The 20,148-nt window shown below is 46.5% G+C and overlaps 1 protein-coding gene across 1 annotated transcript; it reads right to left on the bottom strand.

The window, feature by feature from the left end:
- Positions 1-16,917: 16,917 nt before the first annotated feature.
- KCNA5 (potassium voltage-gated channel subfamily A member 5) lies at positions 16,918-19,830 on the bottom strand. The gene has a single exon (XM_045464049.1). The coding sequence runs from the start codon at positions 19,519-19,521 to the stop codon at positions 17,710-17,712; it is 1,812 nt and encodes a 603-aa protein (XP_045320005.1). The 5' UTR covers positions 19,522-19,830; the 3' UTR covers positions 16,918-17,709.
- Positions 19,831-20,148: the final 318 nt, after the last annotated feature.

Below are 20,148 nucleotides of genomic sequence, written 5' to 3'. Positions count from 1 at the left end.
GTCCCCACAGCATTATCCAGCTACTCTCCCAGAGAGTCTGAGAGCTAGCCTCTTCCCCTCACACTGCCATCTCTCTTTCCTTTCCTTCCGGGTTTTCCCTTTCGGTAAAGTTTTGCTTTGAGTTGATCAGCCTCCTTTTCTTAATTGGTTTCATATGAATGAAATTGCCCTGTTTTCTGCATCACTGATACCAATGCTGTCAGTTGGGCTGAGGCACAAGGACTCAAAATCTAAGCAGAAAAGCCCTACCATCCAGGGTCTTCAGAGTTGACTCACAAAGAATCCCTCTCTGTCCTCTCCCCAGTTAACACACTACACGCAGATAGCACAACGCTTCAGAAATCACCCGTATGGTCCCTGAGTCTCCAGAGCTCTCCTGTGAATGCATGTGGTGACACCCACACAAATATTTGGAGGTGAAATGACATCAGAGTGCCTCCCTCAGATGTCCTCACTTCACCACAGAAGGCACACCAGGCAAACATAGCAGGGCATGGCCATGTCTCCAGGATCTGCCAGTGGTACCTCAGCTCCCACAGAGTCTCCATCCTCTTCTCCCCTGAGGTCTGCATACCTGATACCCATTTCTCTGTCAGCAGAATGGACGTGGATTATTCTTTTCAAGAACTTTCTTACCACTATGGAGGGTCTGATGCTGAGTTCTCATACTGGGAAGGAGTAAGCTTTCAGGCTGACAGCTAGGAAGACCGGGCTGGTTCACCCTTTCAAGGGCTCACCTCGGGACTAGAAAAAGTAGCAGGTAAGAAAGGGAAGAAGATAAGGCATAGCATTCTCCTGTTTCTTCTCCTCTCCTTCCAAACCAAGACTCCCGAAGCTGGGGTTAGGTCACAAGGCAAACTTAGCAGTTGTGGGCACACTGCTAAGGCTTGCAGGGCCTAGTTATACAGGGTCTTGTAGTTTTCAGACCTCCATTTCATGCATACCTGACCAGGAAAATCATCGTACTGTGCATTTTCATGGCATCGTGGACATCTCCTTCAGTACATTTTGCTTTTTCACGGAAGCAATTTCACATAGATTTGTAGGATTATTTGACCAGTGTCTTTCTCCCTCATTAGACTCAGCTACTTAAAGTCAGAGACCATACAATTTTCCCTAGACTAGAAAAGACTAGGCACTTGATAAATATTTGTTGAATGGATGAATTAATCTTCGGTGCTGACATAGCAAGAGAGAATAAGCTTAAGCTACAGCAAGAAGGATTAGCTCAGCACTACTCTGGAGCCCACTGCCTGGTTTTAAATCCTGGCTCTGCAACTTACTTCCTGGGAGACCCTAAGCAAATATCACTGTGCTGTCTCATTTTATAGTTCTCAAGGGTGGAAATACACTGTACTACTGCTCCATATGTTTGTTCTGAGGATTATATGAGATGATATATGTAACACATTTCAGACAGTCTCAATATAAATGCTCAGTAACTATTAGCTAACTACAGCTTGCTCACAGATGGAGGGTAGCTGAGGGAAAAGTTTTGATTTTTGTCTTTGCAAGATACAGGAGGAGAGGTATAACACCTTCTACTTATCCAAGGAGGTGGTTTTCATAGTTAAGTAAAAAAGATTGTTTAACTATAATTTCTTAACAAAGACATTGGCCATACCTAGAAATAGTGTCTCCATAAGAACATCATCCTGGTTACTATAAACAATGACATTGTTTAAGGAGCCAGGATGGAAACCATGGAAATCTTTGGCAACAGACAACTAATCATAAGTATCTAAGACCAAAAAGGACTAAGTGGGCATCCCAATAAAAGCCTATTTTAATAATTTAAAAAAACCCTCCAGATGTGATATATAGCAGCCTGATATACATCACAGAGCTCTTCCAAAGAAAGAGAGTCCAGGTGAAGTACAAGGGTTAGAAGAATGCAGAGTTTGGAACCAGAATGCCTAGGCTTGCATCCCAGGTAACCCATTACTTGCCATGTATCTTGGTTACTTCATCTCTCTCAGTTTCAGCTTCCTCATCTGTAAAATGGGAATGTTAATAGGACACCAGTTTTCCAAAGTTATTCCTAGGATTGAATGCATAATATCACACAGTAAATACTGCATTAAATATTAGGTCTAATTAAAACAATTTTTAAAAACCACAATTGTGTAACACAAAACCTATTCATAGCTAATGGACAAATGATAGTCCTTTTTAAATCATAGAAAATAGATACTAGTTTGACTCTACAGTTAAAGACATAGATGGGCCAAACTCAGAAGACCAGTTACAAGGGGGTTCAGGAAAGAGGTTTGAAGAAGGAATGGGATACAGAATGACTAAATGCCACCACAGGGCCTCTTGTGCGGAGCTGATGTTTAGCAGTCAGGTTGATCAGATGACTCCCTCTTGATGTCATTCCACTTCCTTCTTTGTGTTTCCAGAGTATTCTGCCTGTCCAGCTTCCCTTAGCTCCATGTGCTACACATACCCTTTCTATAAACTACTTTTCTGCTTAAATCAGACAAGATGCAATTCCTACTATTTACAATGCAAAGTTCCAGCTAATAATGCAAACTCCCCAAACCTACTAAGTCAGACTCTGGATTTTTAGAAGCACCTCAGGTAATTCTTACACCTACTGAAATTTGAGGGCCTCTGCTACTTTGGACTCTGAGACACATTCCAGAAACTCTCTGATTCTCTGGTTGTCTGGGTTTATGAACTCCTGGGCCCACTCCATGTTGTCAGATCTACTAGGCACAGTTTTCAGAGGCTGAAGCCATCTTTATAATGTGGAAAGAACAGTAGAGCAGAGACCCGAACCTTCCTCTTTTCCCTTCCCCTCACACCCGTTCATCACACTCACATCTGCCGTAGGTGTGGCACCTGAGCCTGGGGTGCTTATAGCAGTCCATAACAAGGGAACTGACACTTTTCTTGGTAAAAGTAACTCTATGTTTTCCAGGAGCCCTGATCACATTGCTGGGGGAGAAAATCATGATACTCTGTTTCTCATGGACAACTTTTCAACAACTTTCCAGCAAGTCAATTATGATGTTATGGACTATGTAATATTAGTCTCCCATTTAAAACAAGATTCACCCTCTTCCCATCCTTCTCCAAATGGGACAAGGGAAATAAATTATGTTATAAGTGCCCAAGTTATTTCTCTAATGACCAATAGCATTTTTAACAAGACAGTAAAAAATGTGTATCCCCTCATAATGGGAATGTATTGGCAGGCTTCCCTCAGGCTAGGGAGATCTGCTGAGCTCAGCAGAGTGGGCATAGTGGTGGCCCCCTGGTCTGAGGGAGTCAGACCCAGCCCTGGCAGAACCTAGGCAGAGCACATAGGAAGAGCAGAACTGTGTTGGCTATTTTGGGAGGACATGGGCAGCTCTGCTGAAATGGAGATAAGCAGAGAGGACGGAAATGGTTCTCAGACTGAACAGCCAGTAGGGACCTGGGAACAGTCTCACACCTCTGCCATGGCTGAATCTCACTGCTGGTTTCCCTGCCCTAGATCTCCTACATGCCGTCTGCATCTGTCTTCTTAAAATACCTCTTGCATCAGGTTAATTCTTCCTCTTCAAAACCTCCACAGCGGTATAGAATGAGTCCCAAACTACCTAGTTAGTTGTTCAAAACCCACCACAGCCTGTCTCAACTTGTTTTCCCAAATTTGGCTCCTGCATTTCCCATGAACCTTCTCAAATACTCATACACCTTCCACTCAAGCAAAACGAACCCTTACTCTCTTCCCAGTTAATTTCCCACATAGTTACCTCCAGGCTTTGCTGTCATGATTTCCCATTCTGCTCCTGAGCTCTATTCTCCCTGACCTGGCCTTTCCTTTCCAACTTTTCAAATCCTGTGCTTGCCTGAAGGTGGATCTTCAATGCTCTGTGTCTACCATCACCAACATGGACCTTTGCTCCTTCATTGTCAGTCCTTAACAGCTGTCTGGGTGGAAAGAGACACACAGTCTGGAGGCAGAGAGCATGGGTTCAAATCCAGCTGTGCCACTTATTAGCTGTGTGATTTCTCTAAATTTTGTTGGCTCTACAACCTGGGAGGCTTTTCCTATGATTGGGGATAATGCACATAAAATGTCTCCCATGAAGCATGGCACACAGTAGGTGCACAGGAAGTAGTAGCTAGCAGTAAGAGCAGCACTTACTACCTTGAGTTCTTAAATCTTATCTGTGTAAGGGTTAACAACCCAATATGACTCTTGGTGTCTTCACTATACTACCCCCAACCATGGTAGCTCACTTCCCAGTTCTTAGAATGGACTCAGAAAATATTTTCTGGGGTCTCTGGGTGTTTTTGCTATGAGTTCACTGGTTTTTCCTAATCAAAAAGAAGGTGATGAGGCCTGAGACCAGCTTTGCTCAGCTGATAAGCCAGCTTCACAGAGCCTGGAGACAAATTCATACAGCAGTCTTAGAATGAAGTCAGTGCATGCTTCTGAGAAGGGAAGCCCTTGAGACTTATAGTCTTGATCTGAAAGCCAGAGCTTTCTCTGCAGAGCTGCCTGAGAACACCAGCAGCTTGCTAAGGAAACCACTTGGTTGTCAAAACACATCCCAGTTTCTCCTGTCAGAGGTGTCAGCCAGCATCTTAGCGAATGGCAGAGCAAGCTCTTGGGAGTTCAATGCTGATAAATGATTTGTAAATGTCACGTAGACCCTAGAGGTGGATGCCAGTGCAGATGGAAGTCACTTCTATTACAAAGCAATGGAAAATTGTGAAACTTCCAGCTTTCTTGTATAAGCTCATGTACCATATTTTTAAATTTATGAGCAGTAGAAATTACTATACATCCACTTGTCCATACCACACCCCAATAATAAGACCTCCCCTTACACGAGAAATAATTCCCAATGCTTTTTTAGTCTTCAAGACCAATAATCTTATTACACCCTTTACCTCGTCCAGGTATGCTTCCTCTCTGGTTGCTATTGATTCGACCAATCAACCAACAAGTATTTATTATGTTCCACCATGTGCCCAGAACTCTGTCAGGGCTGAGGAAGACAACAGAAGAAAACATGGCCTCTGTCCTCAAGGAAATTTTTTAAAATCCAGTTTTCCTGTCAAAACTGCATTGCCCAAGACCTTCTGCTGGCCTTCATTCGGTAGTCAGTCATCCAGGAAATATTTATTAAACACCACTGTGTGCCTGGGATACAGAGGGTGAATGAGCCAGACAAGGTCCTGGTTCTCACAGAGCTTACATTCCAGTAGGAGAAAGAGGCAATGAGCAAGTCGACAGGTATTATAAGTTCAGAAAATGGTAAATGCTACAAATAAATTAGGTAAAAGACAGGTAGCTGGGACTGGAGGGGCTGGAGGCCAGAGAAAGCCCTCCTGAAGAAGTGGCATGACTAATCTGTCAAAAGAACTAAGAAAAGAAAAGATGCTTAGAAACCCCTTCCAGAAGGGGGCTGCCTATAAACCCTGGAGAAATACAAAAGATGTGAAAATTAACTCTATGTCTCTTGGTCAAGGGCTCTACTTTATTCTCAGCACTAAGCACAGTCCCTGATACATAGAAGATGCTGAATGATAGTGATGCATAATATTATTCACAATTTACTACATGACAGGCAATGGAGTGGGTACCTGCCATGCGCTGTTCATTCATTTCTCAGTCACCGTATGAGGAAGGCACTGCTATCCCTACATGACAGACACAAAGAGGTTTTCATAGAAAATAAGCTAGAGCGACAATGCAAACCCCAGCAGTCTATTTTCAGACCAGTTGGTTTTTTACACTATAATGCATGTAGGCATGAGTGAATGAATGAATGATCATCTACATGATCTTCAATCTCATTAATGTCTAGGATGGATACAGAGGGGGAGGTTACATACTTCAGGCTTTGCATTGTTGGAATCCATATATTAAATTGCACCTGCAACAAAGCTACATCCAAATGTTCACACTGTTTCCAGTATCCAACCAAATAGCCACTTGTCTGAGACAAAAGGCTGAGAGAGGTTTCGTTTCTGAGTTTGGACAAATCAAACAGTGAAAGAAATGCGTTTATTTCATCCTGTGTAGCTCATCAGTTCACATGAAATTTTTGTGAACTGGTAGATCAAAATTTTTTCTTTATCACTATAAACTATAATATTGAAAAATAACGTTTAGTGCCCTGTGATGGTCAAGTAAGGGCCCAGTTCCTCAGACCTGTGATGGATACAAAACTGAGATAAGGTGAGAGTCACTTAGGGAATTTTTTAGGACTTGACATGCGCTGCACCAGGACAGCCTTATTTCCACTCTGCAGCACGGGCAGTCCACCCATGGCCTCTGCTCAAAGGGAGGCTTCCTCCTGGATCCCCTGACATTTCCCTGACCAGCATACATCCCTGCCATCCTTCACATCCATCCCAAACACCTGATTCCTATATCTGTTTTTGTTTGGGCTGCTTTGTAGATCATAGGCAAATAATTTCCCCTTATTCATCTTTTTACATCTTAGAGATCTAGCCAGGCACAGGAGATTTTAATGCTTAATTAATTGCTGAAATGAATTTGATGTAGCTCCCCCTTGGATGGGCAGAGCTTATTCTAAGCTCCCTCCTGGAATTTTACATGATAATAACAACAAAAGCTGACCCGTGCTGAGGGCTTACTGCCTAACAAACATCTGTGTTGTTTATGGCATTTGTCTATGACAACTCTGGAAAAAGGCCATATTATTATTCCTAATTTATAATTGGAAAAAACAACAAGCCCTTTAGAAAACTATCACTTACATTTGGTAACATTGCCTGATAAATGACAAAACTAGGATTCCAACTCAGATCTTCCTACCTCCAAACCTCTCACTTAACCAAATGCTTGACTACCTTGGTGCCTTCTCATCCACTAGCCCTGAGGTTCCTCTTTATGCCTTTCTGACCCCCTTTCACTGGAGGCCCCTACATCCTAACCCTCTGTCTTCAACTTCCTGGGCACAACTCTCCCCAGCTATTCTCTAAAGGCCTTAAATATTCTTTATTCCCACAATTCTTTAACCCATTCTGCTACCCAGCATTCCACTGCCAAGTTCTGCCTTCCCCCACTCCCTTTCCTAGACTGTAAGATTATAGTTAAATTGCATTTGACTTAACTAGTTCATGCTGAAGTGTGAGTAACTGCCAGCCACTTAATGTTCAGTGGGAATTTTCCATTTGATAAGAGGATATCTATCAACTCAAAGAACTCAGTCTGAATGTGTTTCCAAAGATGGATTTCACAATGTTTTGAGCAATGGCAGTATTTCCTAGTTACACACATAGCCTTCTCCAGGATGCCCCTTTGAACACTTATTTATTTGTGTGTCAAAAGGTCTGTACATATACATTTGCTTAAAAAAAAACTCTAATGAGTTTATGGTCAGACTTTATTCACATATTCTTTATCAGACAATTCAATTGTGTCATCAACGTATACTTTTCATCATGATCCTATCATTGTTCCTTTTTCCAGGTTAGTCTCTAAGATATGGTGTCCACACTACAAATTCCCTCTGCTGCCACAGCATGAGAGTGGTTTACACCCAACATCAGAAAGGAGTAATCAGTAATTCACAGCAGAGATGTAATCCTCAGCTTTGCCCTCTTGGAGTTTTCCCAGAAAAGACCTAAGAAACCATGCCTTGCTGGGGATGGCATCAGAGCAACCCCTTCAAAGCTGCAGAACAAAGGCCTCTGTGTGGCTCTGGGAAATTCCATTTTCCATTCAGATTCAGGTCTGGTTTGGTGGCCTCCAGCTGTCAGCATCTGGAATCCATTTCCCACTTGGAAAAGCCACCCAGACAGAACTGCTTATCCCCATAATTGGGTCCAGTGATGTGGCCAAGTGAGCATGGGGATCTCCTCTGGGCTGGGAGGGGATTGGGTCAGTGCCAGATTTTCCAATTAGAAGAGTTAACCTGAGCTGAGGGCACCCAAAATTTTTTTAAATAACACTTGATATTTCAGTAAAAGCATCAAGAAAAATATTAGAACTTCTGGGGACTTTCTTAAATTTATGTTTAGGTTAATATTGTTTTTATTTGGATTACATACGAAAAAGCATCATATTATTTTCAGTGCTTAAGACTTCTAATGATTTTACCCAGTGTTATGCCAGGGATTGACAACTACATTGCATTGGACTGGGGTTAGATATCACACAGAGCACCCTAATGTCTTACATATACTTAAATTCCAGCAGCTAACACAGCACAGCTCAGAAAATGTGTGGTGGCCCAATTGCACTTGGCCTTGTAGGCAACATTGCTACTGGTATGGCAGCCAACCAAGATGGCAATCCAGGGCTACCCATGAAAATGACAGCGGAGAATGATAGAAAGAAAGACCATCACCACTCCTGCCAAATGCTACCTCCACCTGGGTGATCATTCAATTCGTCTCCCAAACTGGGACCTTTTGGGAATAAGGGAGAATGGAGTGTTGGAAATAATTAATAAGATTTCATTAATCAACAACAGGTATACATTGGTTGTCCTTGGCAGAGCTGATGTATATTGACTCTATCCTCGCCAACACTTTTTACCCACAGTGACAACTTCTCTGGTTTTCCATGTCTGTCCCTCAGCCACCTTCTCTCCCATTGCCACCCTGTGGCTCTTCCCTGGTTCTGAAACACTCCCCTGGATCCTTGTCCGGAGACGGCTCCATCTTTCTAATTCTAGGAGCTCCAGCTCACACTGAATGCTCTTGTCCACCTAGATTACACACATGGCGAGTGAAAGCAGAGCAATGACAACTGCAAATACAGGCCATTCTCCCACAGCTTCCTAGATGCCAAAAAGTGTATCAGTGACTGCTCTGCAAAACTTAGTGTGGGAGGCCCAGAGTGACTGTCTTTTACTACATTGCAAAACAGCTTGCCAAGGGCTTAACAAAGCTCCCTGCCCATAACAGGTGCCTCATCAACATATTACATATGGACATCACAATGTAGCTTATTTATATGTGTGGTGTCTTAGGAGACCTGGGACATAATTCTAGGGTACAAACAAGAAGTCAAAAGAGGAGTCAATTCAGTCCAGAAAGCTATCTTATTGAGTGCTCCCTGTATTCCAGGCTAATTCTAGGCACTGAGATGAATCAGAAGGTGGCGGCCAATTCCTGCTCTGAAGGAATGTTTGAGCCTGGGAGAGAGATAGGTAAACAGCTGCCATGGTGGGGGCAAATATATTTAAGATAGGAGCACCAAAGAAGGGAGATGACTTTGGGCTGAAGTGACTGAGTGTGGCTTCTTTAAGAAGGAGGTATTTGAGCTGTGCATTGAAGTAGGAGTAGAGTTTCAACAAATAAAAATAAGAGTCAGGCATTCCAACCAAGAGGATGACTGATAGGAAGGCATACTGCTGGGGGCATAACTTTCTCCAGTTTGGTTACAAAGTGTGAGTCTTTGGAGGTACATGATGTAGAGAAAGAAATGGCTGGAAAGAAAGATCTAGCATCATATTATGGAGGACTTCCAAGTCAGGCTAAAGGGACTGGAATTATTCTGTTTAGCAGTCCTCAGATGACCTGATCATATGGGATATCCTCCGGAAAGATTAATTTGGAAGTCATATGTAGGTGGACTGGAGGCAGACATGAAAAAAAATTTTTTAAAAGGCCATGGGGGAGGCTACTATGGCCACCCAGACACCATTTTAAAACTGGTATACAGGGGCACCTGGGTGGCTCCATCATTTGAGCGTCTGACTCTTAATCTCAGGTCGGGTGTTGATCTCAGGGTCATGAGTTCAAGTCCTGCACTGGGCTCCATGCTAGGCGTGAAGCGTACTTAAAAATAAATAAATAAACAAATAAATGAATGAATGAATGAATGAATGAATGAATAAATAAATAAAACTGGTGTCCAAATGATATGGGATTTATAGGGGCTGTAGTAAAACCAAACAAGAGCAAAAAATACATACATACACACACACACACACACACACACACACATATATATACAACAAGAATATAATAATGTGTACACTACAGAGAATGTACAGTCGAGGAACATAAGCATAAACAAGAGTGGATTGTTCAACCTAGATATTCTGTGAGAAATATAGTTGACCCTTGGACAAAAAGGAGGTTAGGGGACAAACCTCCCACGCAGTTGAAAATCTGCGTATAACTTTTGCCTCCCCCAAAACTTAACTAATGGTAGCTTACTATTGACCAGAAGTCTTGCTGATAACAGTCGATTAACACATATTTTGTATGTTGTATGTGTATTATATGTTGTATTCTTAAAATAAAGTCAGCTAGAGAAAATAAAATGTTATTAAGAAAATTGTAAGGAGAAGAGAATGCGTTTGCATTACTGCACTGTATTGATCAGGAAAAATCCATGTATAAAATCGACCCACACAATTCAAGCCCTTGTTGCTGAGGGTCAACTGTACTTGCCTGGCCAACTAAGCAAAAGGGACTGTGTGTGGAATTGCTTGTTTCCATTTCCCAAGTGATGCCCATTTAAAAGATGCAGATTATTGCAGTAATAGAAAATTTAATCAGCTGGGGAAGAAAGCAAGCATGTTGTGCTATGACTGGCATGGATTACTGGGACATACCCATTCAGGTTTTAGTGATCTCACTTGTTCATAATCCATGCCAAGGGGACAGATGTTTGCACTCCTTGGAGCAAAGCTGCCATGTAAATCGGAAATTTTATTATTGCAGTAATCTGGAAAATTATAATAAATATTACATTGCAATGGTATCACGTTATAAATACTCAAAAGTTCCAAAAGAGCAGTTCTTTCACTGGAACACAATTTACACATCACCAAAAATGAAACCAAAGAAGTAGTCTTCCGATGTCTCAGAAGACCAATCACTATAAAACTGAAAACAAAACAAAAAAGGTAAACTTCATTCTTTCTATGTGAAAACAAACATTTAGCAGATTATTACTGATCTCTCACTATATTGGAGCACCGGGCTTGATGTATGCAAAGGCTGCGTGCAAGGAGCTGAGAGCCATGGCCAGGCACAAGATGTCTCGCAACCTGACAGAGAAGACTGGGCACTAGAGACAGAGTTACATGTGACATGACAGGGCTGTGGGAATTGGCAGGAGGGTTCATAGGCAAGAGGACAGGGATGACTTATACTAACAAGCACTAAGTGTATGTCCTCCCCTTCACACTGCTTCTGAAGATCACTTCTAGGAATCCTGACTCAACTCCCCTGGACTTACATCAATCCCCCAAACCTTTCAATGCAATTGTATTTCTCAGGGACATTTTTAGCTGGTTGTTTGGTTTTATTTTTAGGGGCTTTTTTCATTACTATTTTTGCAGATATCTCCTTATGTACAAGCAGGTGTGGCCTGCCCACATGAGCCTCTGAGTTTCCTGAGGGCAGAATCGGTTTCATTTCTGTCTCCACCACAGAAGCCAGGACTGAAGGCTTGTGCCAGCAGATACAAGACACCTGTGGGAGGCAGAAGTGACTTCTGGGCACAGAGAGCATGTGTGAGAAAAGGTATGGAGAACATGGTTAGAAGAGGGAGACACTGAGCAAGCCACCTTGATGGACAGCACTTGTCTCCAGTTCCTACACCATCCCTACCTCTCCACTTCTCCCAAATGGGTTCTCACACACACAGAAAAGAGGCCCAATGCCTACTGGAAAGAGGGGGTAGTGTGGGCTGGCTGAAAGGGGAAATCCCACTGTCTTTCAGAGACCTTCAGTCCTGAAAGAACCACAGAGGAGCATGCTCATGGGCATCCAAGCCAAGTTCACCAACCAGGTGCAAGTGGGGAATCCTTCTGAATGTTTAGGCAATCACACAAAGAAGTCTGGCTTTCCCACCATGCTCTCTCCTTGACCCTACCACATTCCCTCTTAGGTTTTTCAGTTACCATTCCTTGTCTTTGAATAGTTAGGAGGAACTCTGGGTCTCTAGTTCTTCTTGCCCCCCTGCTCCCCACCTCTCACATGGGGCTGGCCTCAGTCCACAGCCTCAGATTGCTCACACCTGCTTTTTAGTGCAAACTCAAAAATATGCTGGGGTCTCCTATTAGTTGCCCAACCAATAAGGGAGTGTCTGAGGGTCTTAGCCTGCCCCTCCTCATGAATTTTTAAAGTTCATATTTAAACCCACCTCTGGTCTTCCAGCAGAAATTCGTGTTGTGTTTCCCTTGGTGAGATGGTCCTGCTGAATCTCTTTTGGGTGTGCTGCCTGAAACGACAGGGCCACGTTCCTGCTCTTCAGTGATGAAGGGTCATGGGTGATGCTGGGATTGACAATCCTGCCTGGAGCTGTCTGGTGGGCCTTCGCTTTCCCTGGTATCCAAGCTCTGCCTGAGGCCTCCACTCCTGTGCTTCTGCTGAAAAACGTACACTCCATCCTGGTGCCCCCATAGTCTCCACATCCCTCTCTTCACCCCATTTCATGCCTTCTCATGTTTCCCTTACATGTCGCCCTTCTTGAAACATACATCTCTCTCCCAGTCACAACACTGCTCATTTCCCCCATGGCCCTCAATTTAAAAATGACTTAGCAAAATATTCATTTGCTTACTTGACTCTCCACACTGGAAAGGAAAAACGAATCAGAGAAGATCCTTTGCCAGTCATCCCCAGAGCCTAGCACCGTGCTGCCTCAAAGTATATATTACTTGAATAATATTTGTTGAATGAATGAATGAATGATAGATAGTATCAAGGACACTGGATAATAAATGTTTCAGATTCCCCCCCCCCCCCCGCCCCTCGACAGTGGGATGCATGTCTGTAGGAGCCTGTTCATTATAGTGCTATACCTTCATTGCCCATACAGGCTTGACCTTTGCAATAAACGCAAGTTTAGTTGAGCAAAATCAAATCACAGGAAACAAATCAGGGTGTCACAAGCATGACTGGATACCCATGAGGCAGCCCTAACAGGCAGACTAGGTAGAGATAAACTGATGTGGCAGGGATGTGCCTGGGGAGGAGGGATTGGGGACAGCTTGAGAATTTTCATGCAGAGGAAGCACAGTGGTACACATGGAGAAATCCAGCCTACGAGTCAGGGAAAATAATTTCAGTCCTACTTCCCTTTAGCTATGGTTGTGATTGGGCAAATCACCTCTTCTCTGTGGGTCTCAGTTTGCTCATTTGTAAAATGAGAAGGACAGACCAGATTACTTGCAAGGCTCCTTCCAGCAGAAACATTGCATGGTGCAAAGTTTGACGTCAGACAATAAATGTCAATTAAAAGGGCAGGTAACAATCCTCTGGTTTTGTCTGGAGGCCTGAGTTCTGGAGTTAATTCACTCCAGGCTGGGCCACACCTCCCCCCGCCACACACACTCCTATACATGTGCACACCATATGCACACCATGTGCACGCAAAAGACACACAAGCCCAGGGCCCATCTCTATAGCCAGAGGAAAGCCAGGAAAGCCAGGTGAAGCGGGGGGGGGGGGGGGGGGGGGCGGAGGGAAGTGCATCCTTATGACTTCCTGTGTGATGTCATGTCAGGGAAAGGACTAAAGACCAGAAGGAGAAAGAGGCCCATCCTCTGGCAGTCTGGGCCTATTTCCACCTACAGCTTGGTGGAAACCCACTGTCCAGAGTCCTAGGCAGAAATTCCAATTTGGCACTTTCTTCTTCTCCCTTGAAACAGAGCAGCCTGTCCCACAGCCACTAGCACAATCTAATTTTCATGAGGAGGGAGAAATGAGTAACATCTTCTTAATAAGGCCTTCCCTGGTCTAGGAAATCCTAGCATGAGAGCTGGGGGTCATTATTTGCAAGAAATACAAATTCAATGGGGTAAAAGTCAAATCAGGGAGCCAGGTCAGGTGTAACAGGCATGACTGGATGCCCAGAGGCATCCTCTGTATGACAGATAAACTGGTATGAGAGAAATCTGTAGGTCTTGAGCTGAGGCTGGTTTTGACATATTTAAATAACTACATTTTAAATGGTAATGTGAGTGCGTACAGGAGTAGTTTCCATTTGCTTCTTGGCCTACAAAGCCTATAATATTTACTATCTGGCCCTTTTCAGAACTTTTGCCAACCTCTGTCCTGAACAACAGCTGAGTGGCCCTGCTAATGGCAAAATCAGATCTCCTACTTCCTGGGGAGTGGCACCAGCCTTTAACTCTGGACACCAGCCCAAATAACGGTGACGGGGACAGGATGGCCACTCTCTGAGCGATGGCACCCCCACCTCCCTCATCCTGAATTCCCTCCCCTCTTCCTAGCCACCTCTCAGGTCTCCAGAAGCTCCTCTTTTCTCCTCTATTCTTCCTCACCCTCCCATGCCTGACCCATAACACTAAATTTTGAAACGCCCTCCAAGACAATTGATCACATGCTGTCTTGCAATACTTACTTTTGTTTTACACGATTGTTTCCCAGGGGGAGTGGAAGCGTGAGAAGGCAGGGACAATATCCTAACATTTGTTCCAGTACCCCCATCCCCAGCACAATGAGGAGTGTGGGGCCCAGAGCAGCTGGTGAGAAGCCATGTGCTGCTCAGGTCCAACTGCAGAGAGTACTTGAACATCACCCAGGGTCACACTCCACTGCACAAGCCTGACATTTCTGGAGAGGACTTGGAGCAAGGTGTCCCTGCTCCAAGAGAAACACTTTGTGCCTTCCACTCCAAGCCCAGAAGTGCTTCTATGGTTAATGCTAGAATCACTTAAAGCCCAGCTCAGTGAAAAGATTCCTCTAGGGCTGATTCTCTGTTTCATTTTCCTCTCTAGGGAGTGTCTCAGGCAGGGCAATCAAGGAGCTGGGGTTCTGAAAGCATGTGAAAAGATTTGTTTTCTGAATCTGTCATTACTCAGCATTCAGGAAACAAGGACAGGAGAAGAAACAAGTAGAGAAAAAGAAGGGGCCAGATGCTTTGCTGTAGAGCTGTCCTTCCATAAGAGCATGACATAGAGCACAGCCCTGCTCTCACAGTTGCGGTGGCCAGAGCTGGTAGATTATGAACTGAGTGCTGGTTTCCTGCTGTGGGAGCCAAGACACAACATCTGGATAAAATCTTGACTGAGGCCATTTGATATAATCTCCTCGGGAAGGTAATGGGTATGGAAAATCAATGATAGCAGAGAAGAGGATGGTGGGGGAGAATGCAGGGGCCCCTAATGTCAGGTGGCCTGGGTAAAGAACTTTGACATTCAGGTCCCTTTTTTTTTTTTTTTTTTTTTTTTTTGGTAATCACATGAGTAGGCAAGTCATGATGGCCGGAGTGAAAGAGTGCAGCCTATTTGGGGAATCGTGGCAACAGGTGCACTGAGAAGATGGAGAGATTAAAATCCTTGCACTGCCTAGTGAGTGCCCACTCAGTGCTCCAGAACAGATACCATGACACTGAACTTGGGGACGGGAGGTTGCGGCAGGGGACTAGGGTACCTGACCCCTCTCTAGAGCTGCACCGATCCCCTTTGTAAACTGCTCTGCAGTATCCCCTTCTCTCATGCCAAACACAGAAACCCACTCTCTCTTTTCCTCCCCTCTCTCCCTGAGGATTTGTATAAGACTGAAGTGACTTACTGGACATTTCAGCCATGCAGTCTGTTCTACTTAAGCATCTGGACACAGCTAAGACCCAAGTGTTGCTCTCTCTTTGAGCCTGAAGGAACTGACTTTCAGGTCATAGGTGGCGATTTCTCTTTTGTCTGTAAGGGAGGGTGGAGCCTGAGGGAAGATCTAGTCCCAATCACCAGGTGTGTGCCCAACTACACACATTAACTTTAGACTGAAAGAGGGCTTGGAGGTGAGACTGTGGAGTTGAACTTTGGCAAGATGCCGTGCTTTCAGGTAGATTGTAAATTATAAATAAAAAGCCTCTGTTCTTCTTCTTCTTCTTCTTCTTCTTCTTCTTCTTCTTCTTCGCTTCAGCATGTAATGAAAAACAACAGAGCCCTGCCTGCACAATCCTTCTATTTCCGCCTCAGATTCGCTGTTAACAGTTCCTGACTGGAAATGACTCCAGGCAGTCACAGACACTGGCTTTTATTATTGTGTCGGCATCTTATTTAAATCCACAGTTCCCAGACATCAATTTAGCAAAGCCTCCCTCGCCCCACGGAGATGTGGATGCACTCTCAGAACCAGTCATTATTCTCCCTGTGGTCGTGGGGGAGGTGTGATTGTGGATCACCAGCCCACCCTGGTGAGGATCTAAGACAACCAGTCTTTGGATTCTTTAGCAGCAAAAGCAACAGCAGGAATCCAGAGCCCCAGAAGGTAGCTAATCACAGAGAGAAATGGTAGCCAGTGTTATACCTACTGTGATATTTACCACAACCATCCAGTGAAAAGGGAACCAAGACATTCATTCTGAGTTTGGGGGTTACTCGGCACAAGGCCACAATCTGTAGAAACTAGCCTTCAATGTGGACAAGCAAATCCTTCCATTTGGCTTCTCTCTGCCTCTGTCCACCAGAAAGTCACTGCATTCCCTTCTCCCACACCATGGTTGAGGGGGAGAGTTTAACAGCAAAGCACTAGTCCCTCCCTCCTCCATGACTTTCACACCAGGGCTGCACATTTGTGAACAGGCTTCATGTCTGTGAGAATCAGGCTTGTTTCACAGAGCTGTTGAGAGCCATGTTAAACAGGGCTTAAAGCCTGCAAAGGAGAACTCAGAAATGCAGTCCCAGGAGACAGCAGTGGGGTCATAAGGGGTCTGATCTTCTCATGCCTTTTGGCTCCTCCCCGCCCCCCCACGCTGATGGTTGAGTCTGATACCATACCATCAGGTGGCATGTCATAAACAGTCTGAGACAAACAGAGTTCATCCCTCTGTCTGTGATGTGCAGAGGGGGCCCAGCAAAAGAAGTTGACAATCAAACCATTACCTTTCCAAGTGATCTACTCCAGTGAAGGTGGTGTTTGCTCTGACTTCAAAACCAGAAACAGTAAGTCACAGACTCCTTTCTAAATTTCAAAACAAAAACAAAAACAAAACTAACACTTGCCTCAACCAAGTAACATTTTATTTCCTGGGATAAAAATAAAGAGAATGAATTATCAGAAGCCTATCTTCAACATCATTAAAATGCTTTTCAAAGAAAGTTACAAGAATTGTTTAAGGCGCACAAAAAAGGTCAGATTTTCCTTTCTTCCAGAACATTCCCTGCCCTAGACTCAAAGCACCGATACCACATCCCAGAAAAGAGAGAGGCTTATAGACACAGGAACCAGAACAGCCACAACCAGGGTCTCTGGCTGTAATATACGTATCACATAAAAACATCACAATAACTCTCTCTTCCATAAATACAACATTTCTGGAAAATATATCCAAAATATCTCCATCTGAACTACAGTACAAAAATCCATTCACCAGCCATAAAAACAGTATTTCCCCCTACACACAAATAAAATCATATGTAAAGCAAATTTGGAACACATGGAGGGGGTTACAAAATCTCTTGGGATCTGGGCTATTTAAAGTCATTTTTGTTTGGGTTATCCCTCTGCTGGGTATAGGAAACTGGCTACAAATACATCCATTTACAGTGCCCACCATTTCAACAGCTCCTGCGTCATGGAATGTGGTACTTTTTAAAAATAGGCGACCCTTGGTGTCATGGAAAGAAGAGGAAAAATGGGGGATCAAGGGAGGGAGGGGGAGGGACAGAAGAAGTGGAAGAAGAGGGACAGACTTCAAGGTGGGCTTGAAATACTCTGTGGTATGAAGTAGATACCCAGACTCAGGAGGCCTCCCCCATCCCTGTCCCACTACCACCAATCTGCCCAGGCTTCCCCTTACAAATCCGTTTCCCGGCTCGTGTCCAGGCAGAGGGCATAGAGGGACCTCCGCAAGTCCACATTGCTCTTGGCCTTGAGGTTACATTTTTCCAGGGGGCAGCTGCCCCTTCTGGCTCCGTCTGCATTCTCCAGAGACACCCCAGCCTTGCACAGGGACCCCTTGCTCCAGCTGGCCTTCCGAGGGCCTCCACTGTCCAGCCCTGCCCCATGGCTCTGGCTGCCCTGCTCTTCCTTAAGAGCTGCCTGCTCCTCGTGGTCTGTCTCCCGGTGGTAGAAGTAGTTGAAGTTGGAGACAATGACCGGCACAGGCAGGGCGATGGTGAGGACCCCAGCGATGGCACACAGCGAGCCCACGATCTTGCCCCCTACAGTGACAGGCCTCATGTCCCCATAGCCTACCGTGGTCATCGTGACTACTGCCCACCAGAAGGCATCCGGGATGCTGGAAAAGTGGGTCTCCTGGTTGTCAGCCTCTGCGAAGTAGACGGCACTGGAGAAGAGGATGACCCCGATGAAGAGGAAGAAGATGAGCAGACCCAGCTCCCGCATGGAGGCCTGCAAGGTCTTGCCCAGGATCTGCAGCCCCTTGGAGTGGCGGGACAGCTTGAAGATGCGGAACACCCGGACCAGGCGGATCACCCTGAGGATGGCCAGGGACATGGCCTGCTGCCCATTCTGGCCACCTCCTCCTCCACCCCCTGGCTGTTGCTCTGCCAGCTCAGTGCCCAAGGTGATGAAGTAAGGGAAGATGGCCACAACATCGATGATGTTCATAATGTTCCGAGAGAACTCTGCTTTGCTGGGGCAGGCGAAGAAGCGTACAAGCAGCTCGAAAGTGAACCAGATGACACAAGTGGTCTCTACAATAAAGAAGGGGTCTGCCAGGGTCCTAGGCAGGAGAGGTGCCACCGTAGGGCCAGAGGGAGGCGCCAGAGCCCCGCTGCCATTCGCCCCCCGGGCTGGCCCAGGAGGCTGGTGGGGCGCTGGAGGATGGCGGAGCAGCTCGCGTTCATCCCTGAACTCAGGTAAGGTCTCCAAGCAGAAGGTGATGATAGAGATGAGAATGACCAAGACCGAGACGATGGCGATGCCCCTCGCGGACCCCGAGCTTTCTGGATATTCAAAGATAAGCCACACCTGGCGTTGGAACTCGTTGCGGGGCAGGGGCTTCTCCTCTTCTTTAATGAAGCCCTCGTCCTCCCGGAAGCGCTCCATGGCCTCATCCCCCAGCTGGTAGAAGCGGATCTCATCTGCGAACACGTCCAGGGAGACGTTGACCGGCCTCCGCAGGCGGCCCCCCGACTGGTAGTAGTAGAGGATGCCATCGAAGCTCGGCCGGTTGCGGTCGAAGAAGTACTCGTTCCTCAGGGGGTCGAAGTAGCGCAGGCGCTTGGCTGGGTCCCCCAGGAGGGTATTAGGGAACTGCGCCAGCGTGCCCAGCTGCGTCTCGAAGCGCAGCCCGGAGATGTTTATAAGGACGCGCTGGTGGTGAAGGGACCCCGCGCCCAGCGCCTGGTCCTCTGCCATGCCCAAGGCAGGGTCGCCTTCTCCCTCCTCGTCCTCCGGTGGCAGCCGTCGGGGCTGTGGCAGCTCCTGTGGCAGCGGCGGCAAAGGCCGCCCTCCCGGCTCCACTCCCCTCTGCGCGCCGCGCCCCTTTGGAGCCCGCTCTTTGGGTCCATAGCCGAGCCCAGCCGTCGGGGGGCACTGGAGCTCTCCCCCTATGGCCTGGCCACAGCCTGCCCGGGCCTCACCTCCTCCTCTAATGGTCATGGCACCGCCGTTCTCCAGGGGCACCAGGGCGATCTCCATGGCCAGGGGGCAGGGGGCATGCTTCGCCCCTGCTGACCGGCGTCTGCGCCCCCCACCTCACGCCCCGCTGGGCGCCTCGCGTCCGGGGCTCTTCTCGAACCGTCGGCCGGCCCCCCTGTGGGGCGGGCTGGGGCTGCTTGGCAGGATCCCCTGGCTCGGTCCTGACGTCAAGAAGCTGCTGCCCCGCTCTCAGCCTCGCTCTCTGTTCTGGCAGCCCGTTACCAAGCAGCCAAAGCCTCCTTCCAGCAGATGCAACCTTCAGCCGCCCCTCTCTGGCTGCGGGGCGGTGCTCTGCCTCCACCCTGCGCGGCTCCCCCGCCTCCTCCCTCACCTCCCCCCCAATCCCGCCTGGCCCCCTCCCCTCCTCTTTCCGCCTCACCTCTCGGGGCACGCAGCAGCGGGTGTTTCCCCAGAGGCCACTGCTGGGGCCCCGGGCGAGGGGAGGAAGGGAGGCTGAGCGGGGCGCAGCCGGGCGGAGGGAGAGAGGGGGGAGGGAAAGGAGAGGCTGGAGGAACAGGTTGTACCCAGAGCGCCCAAACTCCCAGGGCAACCAGATGAGAATAGCTGTGGATTTCAGTTCACCTGGGAGCTCGCTGGACTCCAGGGGAAATGAATTGCCTTGGGTTG

Source organism: Leopardus geoffroyi, chromosome B4 (assembly GCF_018350155.1).
Source record: "Leopardus geoffroyi isolate Oge1 chromosome B4, O.geoffroyi_Oge1_pat1.0, whole genome shotgun sequence".
Lineage (NCBI taxonomy): Eukaryota > Metazoa > Chordata > Mammalia > Carnivora > Felidae > Leopardus > Leopardus geoffroyi.
The sequence above is the reverse complement of the archived record's forward strand: the minus strand, read 5'-3'. Positions and strand labels throughout refer to the sequence as shown.

Excerpts from the sequence above, each read along its gene's own strand:
- KCNA5 (XM_045464049.1), bottom strand. The coding sequence starts at position 19,521 with ATGGAGATCGCCCTGGTGCCCCTGGAGAACGGCGGTGCCATGACCATT.